This window comes from Mus musculus, chromosome Y (genome assembly GCF_000001635.26).
Source record: "Mus musculus strain C57BL/6J chromosome Y, GRCm38.p6 C57BL/6J".
NCBI lineage: Eukaryota > Metazoa > Chordata > Mammalia > Rodentia > Muridae > Mus > Mus musculus.
In genome coordinates, this window is record NC_000087.7 from 89709611 (window position 1) to 89727892 (window position 18282).

At 35.3% G+C, this 18282-nt stretch overlaps 1 protein-coding gene across 2 annotated transcripts in view; it reads right to left on the minus strand.

The window, feature by feature from the left end:
- Positions 1–18282, minus strand: part of Gm21996 (predicted gene 21996) — a 45230-nt gene that overhangs the window by 9290 nt on the left and 17658 nt on the right. The window contains exons 3-8 of one of the 2 annotated variants that reach the window (XM_011251107.1): positions 14624–14658; positions 12556–12686; positions 7366–7483; positions 6514–6613; positions 4435–4504; positions 3851–4047 (exon numbers count right to left, since the gene is read on the minus strand). In XM_011251107.1, coding sequence (XP_011249409.1) covers positions 3992–4047; positions 4435–4504; positions 6514–6613; positions 7366–7483; positions 12556–12598 — 387 coding nt within the window. In that variant the 5' untranslated portion in view covers positions 12599–12686; positions 14624–14658 and the 3' untranslated portion in view covers positions 3851–3991. Of the gene's footprint in view, positions 1–3850; positions 4048–4434; positions 4505–6513; positions 6614–7365; positions 7484–12555; positions 12687–14623; positions 14659–18282 lie in introns of those variants that run through there. The other variant, XM_011251108.1, reaches the window with a different exon arrangement.

The window sequence follows — 18282 nt, forward strand, 5'->3', positions numbered from 1 at the left end:
TCACCCTTCCATTAGGTAGGTCAGTTTTCCCCAAAAACTTAAGTACTAGTTCAATTTTGGTTTTGGTTTTGTCCAGGATCTCATTATGTAGCTTAGAGTAACCTGGGACACACTGTGTAAACCAGGCTAGCCTCAAAATCACAGAGGATTCTGGCTCTGGAGTGCTTAGGTTTAAACACATGTGCTATTACCACTCCTAGTCCCAATAATTGAAGTTTTAGTGAGTCAAGATTTCTAGCAGGACCAGGGAACCTTGTCTCATACAAAGGATTACAGGAATCCAGTTCTTTTTTTTTTTTTTTTTTTTTTTTTTTTTTTTTTATTTTTATCTATCCAGGCCATAGTTCTTCCATGTTAGTTTTTTCACATGCATGGCCAAAATAGACCCTTAGCTACTGGACTCTTGTGTCTACCAGGATGCCGCACATGCACACTGTAGTGAAGTCCGCTTGGCAGTCCAAGAGCCCTGGAAGCACTCATGAGTCAAAGAGTTTCAAAAGGAACTCAACTCCTGGAGCTTTGGCATTCTCATAACCCATATATTCATACCCTATCCCCTTGTTAGTTTGGTATACAGATCCATGTGCTCTCTTTTAGTAATATCTTATTATAAGTGCCCTTTAAGATTGATTTCTGACATAGCTAAGCCTTTGCCAGTGTTCCAATGTCCTAGAAAGTCCTTGAGCTGACCATGGGTTTGGAATTCAGTGTTGCCTATTCAGTGACATTCAGAATTGCCTTTGGTATTACACTATCACTTAGAATAAAAGCCAAATCACTCCCACATACAGGAATTTACAATGGTTTAGGCAGTAGATCTGGCTGTGGTTTTAGGGTAATGAGATGGTTAGCTAGAGCCAAACTCCCTAATTAGAAATATGACTTGGGTGTGAAAGCCATTGCCCTAGGAGTGTAAGACCTCACACCTGGCTTCTAAGACTTTAGCTGACCTTAGATAGGGCTGACTTTGTCTCAGTTGTTTTATTGACCAGTTCCTGCCAGTCTTTGTGTTTACATTCCTCTGTTTTGTGTAAGAGCCATTAAGCATCCAGTAACCTCATTTGTACTTTGCCAATGTGTCACCTAAGTATCCTATTTTCTTGTGTATAAAAAGTTTGATGCTCAATTTGACAAATGACATTCAGATAGTACACAATCTCACGTGTTCGTCACTTTCTCCCTACCTTTTCAACATAGTACTTGAAGTATTAGCCAGAGCAATTCGACAACAAAAGGAGATCAAGGGGATACAAATTGGAAAAGAGGAAGTCAAAATATCACTTTTTGCAGATGATATGATAGTGTATATAAGTGACCCTAAAAATTCCACCAGAGAACTCCTAAACCTGATAAACAGCTTTGGTGAAGTAGCTGGATATAAAACTAACTCAAACAAGTCAATGGCCTTTCTCTACACAAAGAATAAACAGGCTGAGAAAGAAATTAGGGAAACAACACCCTTCTCAATAGTCACAAATAATATAAAATATCTCGGCGTGACTCTAACTAAGGAAGTAAAAGATCTGTAGGATAAAAACTTCAAGTCTCTGAAGAAAGAAATTAAAGAAGATCTCAGAAGATGGAAAGATCTCCCATGCTCATGGATTGGCAGGATCAACATTGTAAAAATGGCTATCTTGCCAAAAGCAATCTACAGATTTAATGCAATCCCCATCAAAATTCCAACCCAATTCTTCAACGAATTAGAAGGAGCAATTTGCAAATTCATCTGGAATAACAAAAAACCTAGGATAGCAAAAACTCTTCTCAAGGATAAAAGAACCTCTGGTGGAATCACCATGCCTGACCTAAAGCTTTACTACAGGGCAATTGTGATAAAAACTGCATGGTACTGGTATAGAGACAGACAAGTAGACCAATGGAATAGAATTGAAGACCCAGAAATGAACCCACACACCTATGGTCACTTGATCTTCGACAAGGGAGCTAAAACCATCCAGTGGAAGAAAGACAGCATTTTCAACAATTGGTGCTGGCACAACTGGTTGTTATCATGTAGAAGAATGCGAATCGATCCATACTTATCTCCTTGTACTAAGGTCAAATCTAAGTGGATCAAGAAACTTCACATAAAACCAGAGACACTGAAACTTATAGAGGAGAAAGTGGGGAAAAGCCTTGAAGATATGGGTACAGGGGAAAGATTCCTGAACAGAACAGCAATGGCTTGCTCTGTAAGATCGAGAATTGACAAATGGGACCTAATGAAACTCCAAAGTTTCTGCAAGGCAAAAGACACCGTCAATAGGACAAAAAGACCACCAACAGATTGGGAAAGGATCTTTACCTATCCTAAATCAGATAGGGGACTAATATCCAACATATATAAAGAACTCAAGAAGGTGGACTTCAGAAAATCAAATAACCCCATTAAAAAATGGGGCTCAGAACTGAACAAAGAATTCTCACCTGAGGAATACCGAATGGCAGAGAAGCACCTGAAAAAATGCTCAACATCCTTAATCATCAGGGAAATGCAAATCAAAACAACCCTGAGATTCTACCTCACACCAGTCAGAATGGCTAAGATCAAAAATTCAGGTGACAGCAGATGCTGGCGTGGATGTGGAGAAAGAGGAACACTCCTCCATTGTTGGTGGGATTGCAGGCTTGTACAACCACTCTGGAGATCAGTCTGGCGGTTCCTCAGAAAACTGGATATAGTACTACCGGAGGATCCAGCAATACCTCTCCTGGGCATATATCAAAAGATGCCCCAACTGGTAAGAAGGACACATGCTCCACTATGTTCATAGCAGCCTTATTTATAATAGCCAGAAGCTGGAAAGAACCCAGATGCCCCTCAACAGAGGAATGGATACAGAAGATGTGGTACATCTACACAATGGAGTACTACTCAGCTATTAAAAAGAATGAATTTATGAAATTCCTGGCCAAATGGATGGACCTGGAGGGCATCATCCTGAGTGAGGTAACACATTCACAAAGGAACTCACACAATATGTACTCACTGATAAGTGGATATTAGCCCAAAACCTAAGATACCCAAGATATAAGATACAATTTCCTAAACACATGAAACTCAAGAAAAATGAAGACTGAAGTGTGAACACTATGCCCCTCCTTAGAAGTGGGAACAAAACACCCTTGGAAGGAGTTACAGAGACAAAGTTTGGAGCTGAGATAAAAGGATGGACCATGTAGACACTACCATATCCGGGGATCCATCCCATAATCAGCTTCCAAATGCTGACACCATTGCATACACTAGCAAGATTATGCTGAAAGGACCCTGATATAGCTGTCTCTTGTCAGAGTATGCCTGGGCCTAGCAAACATACAAGTGGATGCTCACAGTCGGCTATTGGATGGATCACATGGCCCCCAATGAAGGAGCTAGAGAAAGTACCAAAGAAGCTAAAGGGATCTGCAACCCTATAGGTGGAACAACATTATGAACTAACCAGTACCCCGGAGCTCTTGACTCTAGCTGCATATGCATCAAAAGATGGCCTAGTCGGCCATCACTGGAAAGAGAGGCCCATTGGACACGCAAACTTTATATGCCCCAGTAAAGGGGAACGCCAGGGCCAAAAAAAGGGGAGTGGGTGGGTAGGGGAGAGGGGGTGGGTGGCTATGGGGGACTTTTGGTATAGCATTGCAAATGTAAATGAGCGAAATACCTAATAAAAAATGGAAAAAAAAAATAAAGAAGTTCTCTTTTGACTCTTAAGGTATAACTGCTAGTTAACTTTGTAATCACATCACTGGGATTAACTTCCTTCTCAGAATCATCAGAATAAAAAGGATTAAAGAAACTTTAAAACTCTGTTTCATAGGAGACAAAAAAAGGTAGATATTTTTTTCTTTGTTTTATATATATATATATATATAACCAGCAAGTGAAAATTTTTCATGCTTCATTTTTCTGAAGATGGGAAAGTAGACGAGTACTTCAGATTATTCTCCATGTTGGCTCTTTTAAACATAGACATTTTTTTTTCTCAGTTCACCATCTACACCAAAAAGCATATCTTAGTTCTTGGTCCCCAAGTTCATCAAAACCTAAAACAGAAAAGTACCTCTTATTAAATAAACTCCCAAGGATACAAATATGAAAGATTCTGTGCAGATGATGTATAAGGTAAGGGTTAAGGTCAGGATTAGGATTAGGGTTAGTATTAGAGTTATGTTTAATAAAGCAGGATAATTATAGTGTTATTAAAGTATGAGGTACATCTGAGGTCAAATTCCCATTTTATTATTTCATAACTTTAATAATTCCTACAAAGCCATTAGGATTTTATGTATAATAGCAGTCACTTCAGTCAGAAATAATTCAAAATAATAAGTAGTTAAACTTTATGATTATTAAAACATATTTAGATTCCTAAGGTCATTTTATGGACCATGTGCAACATACGTCCATGGACTTCTCATGCATTTCTTTACCTGCTTCCAGGGTCTGGTTCTGACTACATTTGGACAGTTTCAATGCTTGTTGTTCTTTTTGACAACTATTCTACAAATGTAAAAGGAAAACATTAGTATAACAATTCTGTTTATTTTTGTTGTTACTGCCATGCAACATGCATGGTAGTCTAACAATAAAACACTAAATGTATAACTAATACTAAAACATTTATGTGAGCAAAAATAATTCTATATGAAAGTTAAAAGGAATAGTTTTCCAACTGATTTAAAATTTTAACAACTATTTTGACTAAATATGTGTATATTTTTACAATAACATGAAATAAAATTATGCTACCAATTGTGGGGTAGGAATTTTTTTTTAATGTGAAAGAGTTTTTCATAATGCTCAGACTGGCCTTAGCCTCCCAAGTTCTTATGTTTATAGGCATGCACCATGTATACATGAACTCGGTAAAATCCTAGTCTTGGAAGCTTAGATTGGTTTTCTCTAGATTCCAATCTCAAGCAACATATAGAAGTAGTAACATAAAGTTCTCATTGTATTCTTTAGGGTTGCACACAACCATGATAATTTGCATTTAAAAAAAATTAAGACAAGCCCTTTACAATTTTCATCTTGGGCTACTACAATCCTGTTTTGCCCTTTATTCACTGTGATCAATTTTTTACCTCACATTTGCACTCAAATCATCATAATTAAGTAAAATTACCTCTAATATGCAATGCTTATCTTTAAAAAAAGTGCAACTGCATACATTTGGAGACAAAGGGTTAATACTGGGTGTCATCTTTGATTTCACAGTACTGTTTCAGAGACAGAATCTCACTAAACCTAGAGCTCATCATTTATGCTACACCTGGTGGCTACAAAGTTCTGGAGATCTTCTTATCTCTGAACTAAATCTGAGATTTTTTTTTTTAAATGCTCACCACTACACCAACTTTTTTTTGTTGTTGTGGTGGTGGTTTGTTTTTAGTTTTGCTAGTGTGTTGTTGTTTATTTTGTTGTTGTTGGTGGTGGTGTGGGCATTCATCCCAATGCAGGGAATATAAGCTGGGGTCTCCATGCCTACACGGGAGAAAGATTACCAACTAAACCATATTCCAGCCCTGTAAATCATTCTTATTGGGCCCACATGCAGCATATGACACATTTAGGGATCTTTTCTTCTTTAAAACTTTCCTTCACTCATGGTAGTTTTCTTTCTACCAGTGGTTCTCTTACTTTACTGGCTCCCACTCACCAGCTGCCATATGCAGAATTACAAATCTTGAAGTACCCTGCTGTTCTGTCTTTAGACTCCTTATTTATAGGGATGATCACTTTCCCTTGAAATGTCATCCAGAGTCCAATGTTTAAAAATTGCCTTCAATTGGAGTATTTATTATTTATCTTTAGTTCCTATCTCTTTCCGGAACTGACTCATAATGGCAGCTTCCTCAATACCTTCTGAGGCAAGAATGAATTTGCTGTTCCTTTCAAATTGAGTACTTTCCAAACTATTAAACAGTCAAATAAAAAAAATAGTTAATATGATTATCGTTGCCTCAGATCTTACTTGGAAACCAGGTGATGACTACAGTGACTGGTAGAGTAATGGAGACGTGATCTAAAATTGTTTGCTGATATTCTTCCACAGGAAAATTCTTCCAGGGCTGTTGAGATTCTTTGTTTCCATCCTCTGTTGTTACTAAATCTTTACTAAATTTAGGACTGTAAGAACTGATTTACCAAATTGAGTTGGTTTTTTAATATAAACAACACAGTCCAGGTGAAACCAATAAATAAGCTTTCTCCTTTCAACTCTGATATATTGTGCTTTTTTTTTTTTGTAGTCACTGGTAATCATCTCTTGATCTTTCTGCAAATGTCTGCCTCTTGAAAATTTATGATCTTGTATACCATAAAATGCCTAGTCGTTTACATTGATATAGTATGCAATCAATAGTTTATATCTCAGTAAGACTAGAACAGAAGCAAGGGTAGATAGATAGTGGAACTTAATTTAGTTTCATATGCTCAACCCAAGGCTAGTTGTTCCATTCCTACTTAGTAATACTAGGTTAAATATTAAGTTTTTTTATGGTACCAACCACTGATTTTTCTTTTTCCTCATTGAATTTCTGTACATCCATATAAGACTTCTGAAATGTAGTTATATACTGCTCACAAAATTTGTTGTTGATGTTCTTCCTGTAAAGCACAGTAACAAAAGCAGGCACATTTCATACCAATATGAAAAAGAACACTCAAAACAAATTCAATTGAACATTTCATACTATAAAAAGAAAAATAGCAGTATAAAATATCTAATGGGAAATCATTATAGATTTTTCCCCTATCATATTATCAGAGAGGTTTTCATTTATGTTTTAGCTTTTCAAAATTAAAGAAATATAAACACACAAACACACACGTAACACACACACACACACACACACACACACATACATATATATATACATGTACAAAATTTAATTATATTTCAATGTGTTTTTTTTTCATTATTTTCTACCAAATATAAGTTCTAATTTATTTTTCATGCATTGCCTTAGTAAAGACAGTGCAAAACATATGTCAACTAAAATATTCAAATTGTCTGCATATGTAATGGTAGTTGTTCCTTTTGAATATTGTTAAACATAATAATCCATAAATTACATTCCTAAGACTATGTGCAAGACTTCTGTATTTCCACAATGAGTGTAAATTAAAATTTAAATCTCATTAACATTGACTTAAAGGAGAAAATAAAATTTTCATAGATTTCAAAGAATTAGATTTAGTTTGCTTGAAGGCATGATGTTATAGGGTTAACTGTTTAGACAAAATCAAATTCACACATTTTTACTAAAGAATCAGAAATGATATATTTTTTTTAAACTTCAGCCACATATAATTTTTAAAATGATACACATTTGACCCTACAAATATAACAACTCTACCTCTCTCGTTCGTTCATTTTGCAAAATCTTTCTAATTTCTGGTTCCTGCCTTTGAAAGATTCTTTGACATAAGTTTCCATCCATTTTCTCTTTATGTGAAGCGTCTTATAAATGTCATCTATATTAAAAATAAAGGGTCATTTTGAAGAAAAATTAGGTGATTCCATGTCTACAAGTAAAATAGATATAGATAAATTTCTTTCAATAATGCTATGGAAACTTAAAATTAAATGATAGATATCACAAACATGCTTCATACTTTAGAATACTTAGGGTTTGGTATGTTCAGATGAAGGATGTTCAACCTGTAAAGTCTACAGAAATGTTCCACAACATAGAAAAATGCAGTCCATGTATTTTGGATAAGAAATATCTAATCTTATCTGAATTTTAATTTCTGTAAGGAAAATAATTTTGAGCTTCAAGAACAGTTTTCAAAAGAACAAATGCACAAAACAAAGGATCAAAAGTATACTTAATTCTTCATAGGGAAACACTTTTAATAAAGGCTAATTCTTTTCCAAATCTAAAAAAGATGATGCAACTGAAAGAACAAACTTGACTGTGGAACTGTTAGACCCATTGTTTAAAATATTCAATTAAAATAAGAGGGCAGCCGGGCATATTGGTTCCCATGTTAATTCTAGTATTCTAGAGGAAAAGGCAGAGAGATATTTTTGTGTTCCAGGCTAACCTGGTCAACATACTGAGTTCCAGGACAGTCAGAGCTACAAATGAGACCCTGTCAGAATCAAACCTGCGTCTGATTCCTAGCACCTACATAATGTGCACAAATATCTCCAACTCCAGTTCCAGGGGATGTGATACTGGAACTGGAGTTCTGGAGCCCTGTTCTAAATTCTGCATGCACCAGGTACATATGTATATGACTCACAGACATACTTATAGGCAAAATACCTATATAAATAAAAATAGATAAAAATGTTAAAATCTATGTTTAAAACAAAGATCTCCAAGTTTTTTAATCAAAATAAAATTATTTCTAAAGTGAATTGTTAATTATACTTCAGAACATATCCTTTAAAAAAACACTTGAAGAAAATTATGGTAGGAACTTTTGATCAGTAACTGCTGCAGTTCATGAAAATTGTAATGCTTGAGAAAATGTTTAGTACCTTTCTAGCATGCACAGTTAGATTTCAGTAACTAGGATGAAGCTATATTATGGTGTACATGTTTAATATTCTCACCATATATAGTACTAGATAAAATCAGATTATTAAATGATTATTCTGCCTCCTCCAAATAGAGCAAATCCTTCAGTTGAAAAAAAAAATCTGGTAAAATGGGTAACTTGAAAGAAGCAAAATATTATTTTTTAAAAATATAATATTGTTTCATGGGGGTAGAGATATGGCTCAGCAGTTAAGAGTACTTCCTTTTCTTTGCAAAGGACATAGGTTTGGTGTCTAGCACTCATATGGTGGCTCACAACTATCTGACTCCAGTTCCAGGTATCTGAAATAATCAACTGATATCTAAGCAACAGGTACACATGTGGTGCACATATATAACTGTAAGCAAAACACTAATACACATAAATAAGTCCAAAAAATAGGTATTAGGAGCATTGTTTAGTAAGCCATGTAAGATGTTTTTTTGTGTATGATCCTAATATTGGAAGCTTAAGCAGGAGATTTCCAGTGTAAAGACTGCATAGGTTAAATAGGAAAATGCAGGCCAGCCTGAACTACATAATGACACCATATCTCAAAGACAAGTTACTGTCTTCTGAGAAAGCTCACTTAGCATTCAGTTACATATAATTTAAAACAGATTCTTTAGAATCTGAGTATCATTCTCTCATTGTTTAGTAAGTTGTCTTCCACTTACAGTTAGATAATTCGTTTCATAAAAAAACAAAACAAAACAAAACAAAACAAAACAAAACAAAACAATGAAGGGATTGGAGAGATGATTCAGCAGTTAAGAGCACTGGTTCCCTTCCAGATTTCTGAGATTGGAGTACCAAAACCCACAAGGTGGCTCACTACCTATAACTTCAGTTTCAGGGGATTCAATGCTTTCATCTGGCTTCCTCAGGTACAAGACACACTAGTTGTGCACATACACACGTGAAAGGAGAAAAAAAAAACAATAACCCTAACATAAAATTTAAAAATAAGTTATAAGGGTTACATTAAAGAATTCAGTTTTGCACTGTGCCATATAAAGAAGGAAGCACAGAAGACTCCTAGAAAAGAAACTGACTTAATATAAAATTAGCACTGGATCAATGAAAATATGTTTCATGTACAGAATTTTGTATACATATCACTTAGGTATGAGTACATTGAACTGTGAAATTGTTTACATCTATTTTTTTTTCCTTTTAAAATTCCTTCAAAGCTGTTACAAAAACGCCTCAGTAGTCAAGAGGGCCTACTGTGAAAAGAGGAGGTTCACAAAGTACTTTTTTTTTTAAGGTAAGTAATGTCACTTCATGCTTATCAAAGGATAATTCATCAAAGATGAACTCACAATTCTGAATATCTATGCTCCAAATACAAGGGCAACCAAATTCATAAAGAAATTTTACTAGAACTCAAAGTACATATTGTACCCCACATAATAATAGTGAGAAACTTCAACACCCCACTCTGAGCAACGGAGAGGTCCTGGAAAAAAGAAATAAAAAAGAGACACTGTGAAACTAACTAGAAGTTATGAAACAATCGGATTCATCAGATACATATATATGTATCTGTCACACACACACAGACACACACATACAAACACACACACATATATTGAAGCAAATTCACACACAGTTCTCATTAGATGAAGAGAAATCATTTGAAAAAAATCAACAAATCTTCATGATAATAGTCTTGGATAGATTAAGAATTTTAAGCACATACCTAAAAATAGAAGCAAACCAGAAGCCAATATCAAATTAAATGGAGAGAAACTTGATGCAATCCCACTAAAATAAGACAAGACAGGTCTAGACAAGGCTTCTTACTCTTTCCCTACCAATTCACTATAGTACTACAGTTCTAGACAGAGCAACTAGAAAACAAAAATTGGTCAAAGGAATAAAAATTGGAAAGGAATAAATCAAAATATCACTATTAGCAGATAATAAAATAGTATACTTAAGTGACCACAAAAATTCCATCAGAGAACCCATAAACCTGAAAAACAACTTCAGCAAAGTGGATAGATATACAATTAACTCAAACAAAACAGTACCTTTCTTCTACTCAAAAGATAAACAGGCTGAAAGGCAATTATGGAAACAACACCTTTCAAAAGTCACAAATTACAGTTCCTTGGTGTGACTCAAACCAAGCAGGTGAAAGATTTCTATGACAAGAACTTCAAGTCTCTGAAGAAAGAAACTGAAAATCTCAGAAGATGGAAAGGTCTCCCATGGTCATAGATTAATTTAGTAAAAATGGCTGTCTTCCCAAAAGCAATCTACAGATTCCATGCACTCTCCATCAAAATTGAAACTCAATTCTTCGTAGAGACAGAAAGAGCAATATGCAAAACCATTCGGAATATCAAAACTCCAGAATATCCCAAAACTATTCTCAACAATAAAAGAACTTCAGGGGGAATCATCCCTGACCTTAAGCTTTATTATGCAGAAATAGTGATAAAAAATGTATGGTAATGGTACAGAGACAATGCCTTCATTAAATGGAGAGATCTAAAATATATCATCCTGTGTGATCTCAAAGGAAAAAAAAAAAAACATGGTATGCACTCACTGATAAGTGGATATTATCCTAAAAGCTCAGAATACCCAAAATGTAATTCACAGACCACATGAAGCTCAAGAAGAAGGAAGACAAAAGTGTAGGTGTTTCAGTCCTTCTCTAGAATGTGGAACATAATATTCCTGGTAGGAAATGTGGAGATCAGGGCAGAGACTTAAGGAATGACCATCCAGATTCTGTCCAACCTTTGGATCCATCCCATATACAGAAACCAGGCACAGTCACTATTGTGGATACCAACAAGTGCTTGCTGATAGGAGCATAATATGACTGTCTCCTGAGAGGCTCTGCCAGGGTTGGCAAGAACAGAGGCTGATGCTCACAGCCAACAATCAGACTGATCATGGGGTCACCAGGGGAGCAGTTAGAGGAAGAACTGAAGGAGCTGAAGGGGTTTGCAACCTTACAGGAAGAACAACAATATGAACCGAGCAGACAGTCCAGAGAACTCAGGGACAAAGCCACCAAACAAAGAGGGGCACCCATGACTCTAGCTGCATATAGAGCAGAGGATGGTATTGTCAGACATCAGTGGGAGGAGAGGTCCTTGGTCCTGTGAAAGCTCCATGCCCCAGTGTAGGCAAATGCCAGGGTAGGGAGGTGGAGTATGTGGGTGAGGGAACAGGCTCATAGAAACAAAGCAAGTGTCAAATGGAATAGGGATTTCCTGGGGTTAAACCAGGAAATGGCTGATATTTGAAATGTAAATAAATATACACACACAAACACACACACACACACACACACTGATGGCTTTAACTGTGACTTCAAGTGGGTTTACATCTAATCACAGGATGATCTAAATTTTTCCCATTCCTGCTAGTTTTTTGATAAATTAGAGTAAATGTGTCTGTATCTCAATCTCCAAATAAAATCATAGTTGCTCTTATCACAACCAAGCTCCTCAACTTTTTCATCACAAAACAAATCTAAGACAAATCTTAAATATAAAATTCTTCCTGGCTGAACAAATATTTTACTGCTACAGCAAGAAGCTCTGGTTTCAATCTTCAGGAATGAAAAATAAAAACCCCCAAAATTTAGATATAAAAAATAAAGAAGGCATGATACCTCAGGCCCCATTACATTTCTGAGGCTGAGGACTTCAGTTACAAGGCCAGTCCAGGCTGCAATTGAGGTTTCAGACAATCCTGAGATATAGAGCTAGAGCTTAATTTCCTAAAACAAAACAACAAATAAATAAAGACAGCCTGGTCTGAATTATGTCTGAATTCCCAGCACTTCTGAGGCTGAGAGAAGCCTCTAGAATTTGAGGCAGTTTGAAACCTATATATAGAAATTTCGGCAATGTGGCATTTTCACAACACGTTAAAATGTAGACTGGTCTTCAGTTTCTTTTTAATAAATTCCTGGTGGGAAGCAGTTGCACAGAAGAGGTTCTTGTCTGTTTCATCCACTAAGTGAAGTCCAGTTTACTCACACCTCACATCCCCAGGCCCCAAGAATACTTTCAGGGTCACCATTTCCTTGGCCTTCCTGATTTCTGCTAGGATCCAGTCTGTTCAAACTCTTGCACTTACAGTGAAGTTCTCAGTTTTTCTTAGCAGAGACCTAAGTGGGAAAGATCGATTGTGAACCTAGAAGTAGCAACTTCCTGAGTCCAGTGAGGGTCACCTAATCTCATTACTCCTGAAGAAACACCTCCAAAACTCCACCTTCATCCCCACCCAGACCCCTAGCTGAACCAGGATTAACCAACAGACAATTGACTACCTCCACTGAGACTTCATCCTATCATGATTCTTCAAGAATTTTGCTTCCTCAAGAACTCTTTGTAGCCACCATACTGGGTAACAGGGTTTGAACAGCGGGAAATCAATCTCAGCCAAGCCCATTGCTGATTGGCTGTGTTTGCACATGAATACTAAGGGTGAGAGAGGCTCTTTCAGTCATCTGTGATTAAAGCTTCAAAAAGCGGGTAGTATTTTAACTTCCACTACTACCCAGAGGCTTTCCATTTTCTAAGTTTGCAATACTAACTCGAAAGTTAAAATAAAATGAACTCCAAAGAGGACTCTCCTACTTCGTTTCAGATGAAGGGGCTGTTCTGTGTAACTCTAAATTGTTTTTATTTTTTGTTTGTTTGTTTGTTTTTTTTTGTTTTTTTTGTTTGTTTTTGTTTTTTTTAAACTAAAGTGTTTTTGCATGTTTGTATTTATATAACATGTATGACTAGTTCCCCTAGAAACTAGAATAGGATGCTAAAATCCCTGCATCTAGAATTAAAAATGGTTTTGAGTATTATGAGGGTTCTAGGAACTAAACCTTGGTTCTGTCCAAGAGAAACAAGTGTTCTTAATTTCTAAGCCATCTTTCCATTCCTATCCTGTGTGTGTTTTAAGGTGTGCTGGACCATTTCTCATGATAGATGTTTAATTTTACTATATAATGGAGAGTATAAAAAATGACTTTGTTAATGTTGTCTATTTCCAGAAACAGAAACAAACAAACAAACAAACAAAAGAGCAACAAAAAAACATAATTTTAATGGATTGTGTAAATCATATAAAGTTTCAGGATAAAAATGGAGTGTATACATTTCAGTATATGGGTGCATAAGGAGGCCAGATATAGACATCTGTTTTATTCTCAATTATATTCCAAATTTCTTTTTCATTTTCTCTTTTTTTTTTCAAGTCAGGGTTTATCTGTATAGCTCTGGTTAACCTGGAATTCACCCTGTATACCAGGGTGGCGTCAAAATCAAAAATCTCCCTGCCTCTGCCTCCCAACGTCTGGGATTAAGGCATGTGCCACCAGTGACTGACCCAACTTAAAACTTGAGATAGGTTCTCTCTGAATATGCAGCTCACCAATGCCACTACCTCAGCTAGCCAGCAAGCTGTCTCCACCTACTCAGCACTGGTTGGTAGCCTGCATTTTAGAAGTGGATTCTAGGCCCCCACTTTTATTTTCAAGGAAAACATTTTACTAAAACAGCCATCTCTCTAGCCTCTCTTCAAGGTTTGTTCTGTTGCTATAGACACTGCAATTTTTTGTTTGTTTGTCTTTTGTTTGTTTGTTTTCTTTTTCTATTTCTCTAATCATGCCTAAGTTTAGGCTCCTAAAATGCTTAGTGGTGGTTTTGCTTGTTTCCTTACAAGAGCAAATTGGTTTTCTTGCTCACTTTACAATTTGCAGTTAATTTTGACATAGGCTTATTGCTGTGTTTTGTTTCTTTGGTTCTTTTTTGTTTGTTTGTTAATTTGCTGGGTTTGTTGTTTTTTGCTGGTTTTTTGTTTTTGTTTTTGTTTTCACCACTGAAGATGAAATTCATAACTTTTTATGGTGCTTTACCACTGAGCTACATCTTTAGTTAATCTTTAGTTTTGAATGTTGGATGAGAAGTCATCTGTATGTATTTTTTTAAAGAAAACTATAATTTCTGTGAAGCCTACAATTATCCCCCTATGCTATAGGTTCTATAGAGATCTGTTTCCCGCATTTGGCCTCTACAAGAAACAGGGAAATATTTCTAAAACACATACCTCCAGATTTATCCAACATACTGCCTACTTCATGTCTGTGAAGACAAAACAATAAAAAATTAAAGCAAGAAATATAGGAGACTGGTAGGCCATTTTTTTACCACACACAAAACTTTACACAGAACCTTCTTTAATTTTTTATAATAAATATATAATGTTTGGTTTGGAACAAATGTCATATGCATATAAAATATATGGTGGACTACCAACTTGAACTTGGATTATTTACTTTTAACAATTCATACGTTTACACCCCACAAGGAGTTTATTCATAACTCTCCCACACTTGCCGAGACACTTTTTTTTCCACAGATAGTCCCCTACTTATTTTTATGATGTTTCTCCTTTTCTTTGAGTGTGTCAAAGATCACATGCAGGTGGTCCTATTGTATGAGTTCCTATGTGTTTGTGATCACAAAGTCTAAAGGATCCCAAGCTGGGCTTGAACTTAACATATAGCAGCATCTGACCTTGAAATGCTGATCTTCCTGAATCTACTTTTCCAGTGAAGGTAACACAAACACTACTTTTGAAGTACTCTATTGAACTGGCAAAAAAAAAAAAAAGAAAAAAAAAAAGAAAAAGAATTGAAAATATTACCCCCTGTCTTCATGTCCTTTTACTTGAGGCGATATATTTTCATCTTTACCAATTGCTGGGTTGTTTACTGTATTGACAATAGAAAATGTAAACATTTGAAAGTATGCAATATTAGTAATAGTTAATAAAGTACTATCAATTTGAATTTCTTTGGAAAAACTGCCCATTTTGAGTTTTTGAAACAGATTTTAAAAATTAAGTAATTACATCTAGGAAATCTAGGACACAAGGAGAAGAAAAATCATAAGGATAACAGGTATAGATGAGAAGTAAGATTTCCAAATTATAGGGCCAGTGAATATCTTCAACAAAACTATAAAAGAAACCTTTCCTAACCTAATGAAAGAGATGTCCATGAACATACAAGAAGCATGCAGAACTCCAAATAGTTTGGACCAGAAAAACAACAACAAAAACAAAAATCCCTGCCATCATATATTAATCAAAGCACCAAATGCACGAAACAAAGAAAGAATATTAAAAGCAGTAAGGTAAAATGGTCTAGTAACATATACATGAATTTCTATCAGAATTACACCTAACTTCTCCCCAGAGACTATGAAAGCCATAAGATCCCGGGTAGATATCATACAGACACTAAGAGAGCAGAAATAAGAGCCAAAGCTATAATATGCAGCAAAACTATTTTACCATAGATTGAGAAAACAAGGTATTCCGTGAAAAAACAATATTTACACAATATCTTTGAACAAATCAAACCCTTCAAGGGATAATAAAGGGAAAACTCCAATATAAGGAGGGAAATCACATGCTAGCAAAAGCAAGATATTAATCTTGAAATAAACCTAAAAGAAGATAGCTACATGAACAAAATTCCAACAAAAATAACAGGAAGAAAGAAAGACTTTGTTTTAGTATCTCTTAATATCACCATATTCTATTCACCAATTAGAAAGAAATAGACTAACCGCCTGGATGTGTAAGCAAGACCCAGCATACCAGAAACAAACCTCAGGGACAAAGACAGACATTACCTCACAGTAAAAGGCTGGAAAACAATTTTCTAAGCAAATGTTCCAAAGAAACAAATTTGGAGTAGCCATTCTCATATCAAATAAGTTTGACTTTCAACCCAATGTTATCTAAAAAGACAAGGAGTGACACTTCATATTCATCAAAGTTAAAATTTACCCAGATGAATTTTCAATTCTAAACATTTATAGTCCAAATGCAATGGCATCCATATTCATATAAGAAATTTTAGTACAGCTCAAAATGCACATTGCACCACACACAATAATAGTAGAAGACTTCAACAACCCTCACTCATCAATGGAAAGATCCTTGAAAAAAAATTAAAAAAAGACACAGTTAAACTAACAGAAGTTATGAAACAAATACATTAGTTGATATCTATAGAACATTTTATTCTAGAACAAAAATTGACAATTCTGCTAAGCACCTCATGACGCCTTCTCCAAAATTAACAATATAATCAGTCACAAAACATGCCTCAACAGATATAAAAATATCCAAATAATCTCATACATCCTATCTAATCACCAAGGGCTAAGGCTGATCTGAAATAATAATATAAATAATTGAAAACCCATGTACATGTAGAAGGTGAACAAAAATCCAGTCAGTGATAATTCAGGTAGGGAAGAAATAAAAAAAATAATAATAAATATAAGACTTTTTAGAGTTTAAAAAAAAATGATGTTACTACATACCGAAAGTTGTGGAACACAACTAAAGCAGTGTTAAAGGGAATCTAATAGCTCTGAATGCCTCTAAATAGAAACTGTAGAGAAGATACAGTAGTAGGTTGACAGCACACCTAAAACCCCTTGAATAACAGGAAGGAAATTCACCCAAGAGGAGTTGAAGGCAGGAACTAATTAAACTCAGGGCTGAAATCAAACAAGTGGAAACAAAGGAATTATAACATAAAATCAAACAAACTAGGGGCTGGATTTTTGAGAAAGTCAACAAGATAGATAAAACATTAGCCAGACTAATTACAGGGCACAGGGAAAGTATCAACATTAACAAAACCAGTAATGAAAAGGGAGACATAACAACAGATACTTAGTAAATCTAAAAAAATTATCAGATCCTACTACACAAGCATGTAACTTAGCAAAAGTGGAAAATCTGGATGAATTGGACAATTATCTAGACAGATGTCAGGTACTAAATTTCAATCAGGTTGAGATAAACCCTGTAAACTCTCCCATAACCCCCAAAGAAATAGAAGCAGTCATTAAGAGCCCCCCCTCCAAAAAAAAAAAAAAGCCCAGTATCTGATGGGTTTAGTACAGATTTCTATCAGACTTTCAATGAAACACCAATACCAACAATCTTCAATCTATTATGCAAAAACAAAAGAAAATGAACACTACTTAATTTGTTCTATGAAGCCACATTTACTCTTATACCCAAACCATACAAAAACCCAATGAAGAAAGGATACTTCAGACCAATTTAACTTATAAATATTGATGCAAAAATTCTCAATAACATTCTGTTAAACACAATCCAATAACACATCAAAATGATCATCCTTCATGATCAAGAGGCTTCATCCCAGGGATACAGGAATGGTTCAATATATGGGAATCCATCAATGTAATCCAATATGTAAAGAATCTCAAGGAAAAAACACAGTATTATCTCATTAGACGCCGAGGAATCGTTTAAAAAAAAATCAACACGCCTTCATGATGAAAGTCTTGGATAGATTCAGAAAGCAAGGCCCATAAATAAACATAGTAGCAAACCAGAATCCAACATCAAAATAAATGGAGAGAAACATGATGCAGTCCCACTAATATATGACAAGGCTTCCCACTCTCTCCCTACCTATTCACTATAGTACTAGAAGTTCTAGCCAGATTAAATAGAAAACAAAAAGAGGTCAAAAAGTTAAAAATTGGAAAAGAACAAATGAAAATATCACTATTAACAGGTAATAAGATAGTATATTTAGTGACCCCAAAATATCCACCAAAGAACCCTTAAGCCTGAGAAACAACTTTAGCAAAGTGATTGGATATACAATTAACTCAAATAGATCAGTAGCTTTCCTCTACTAA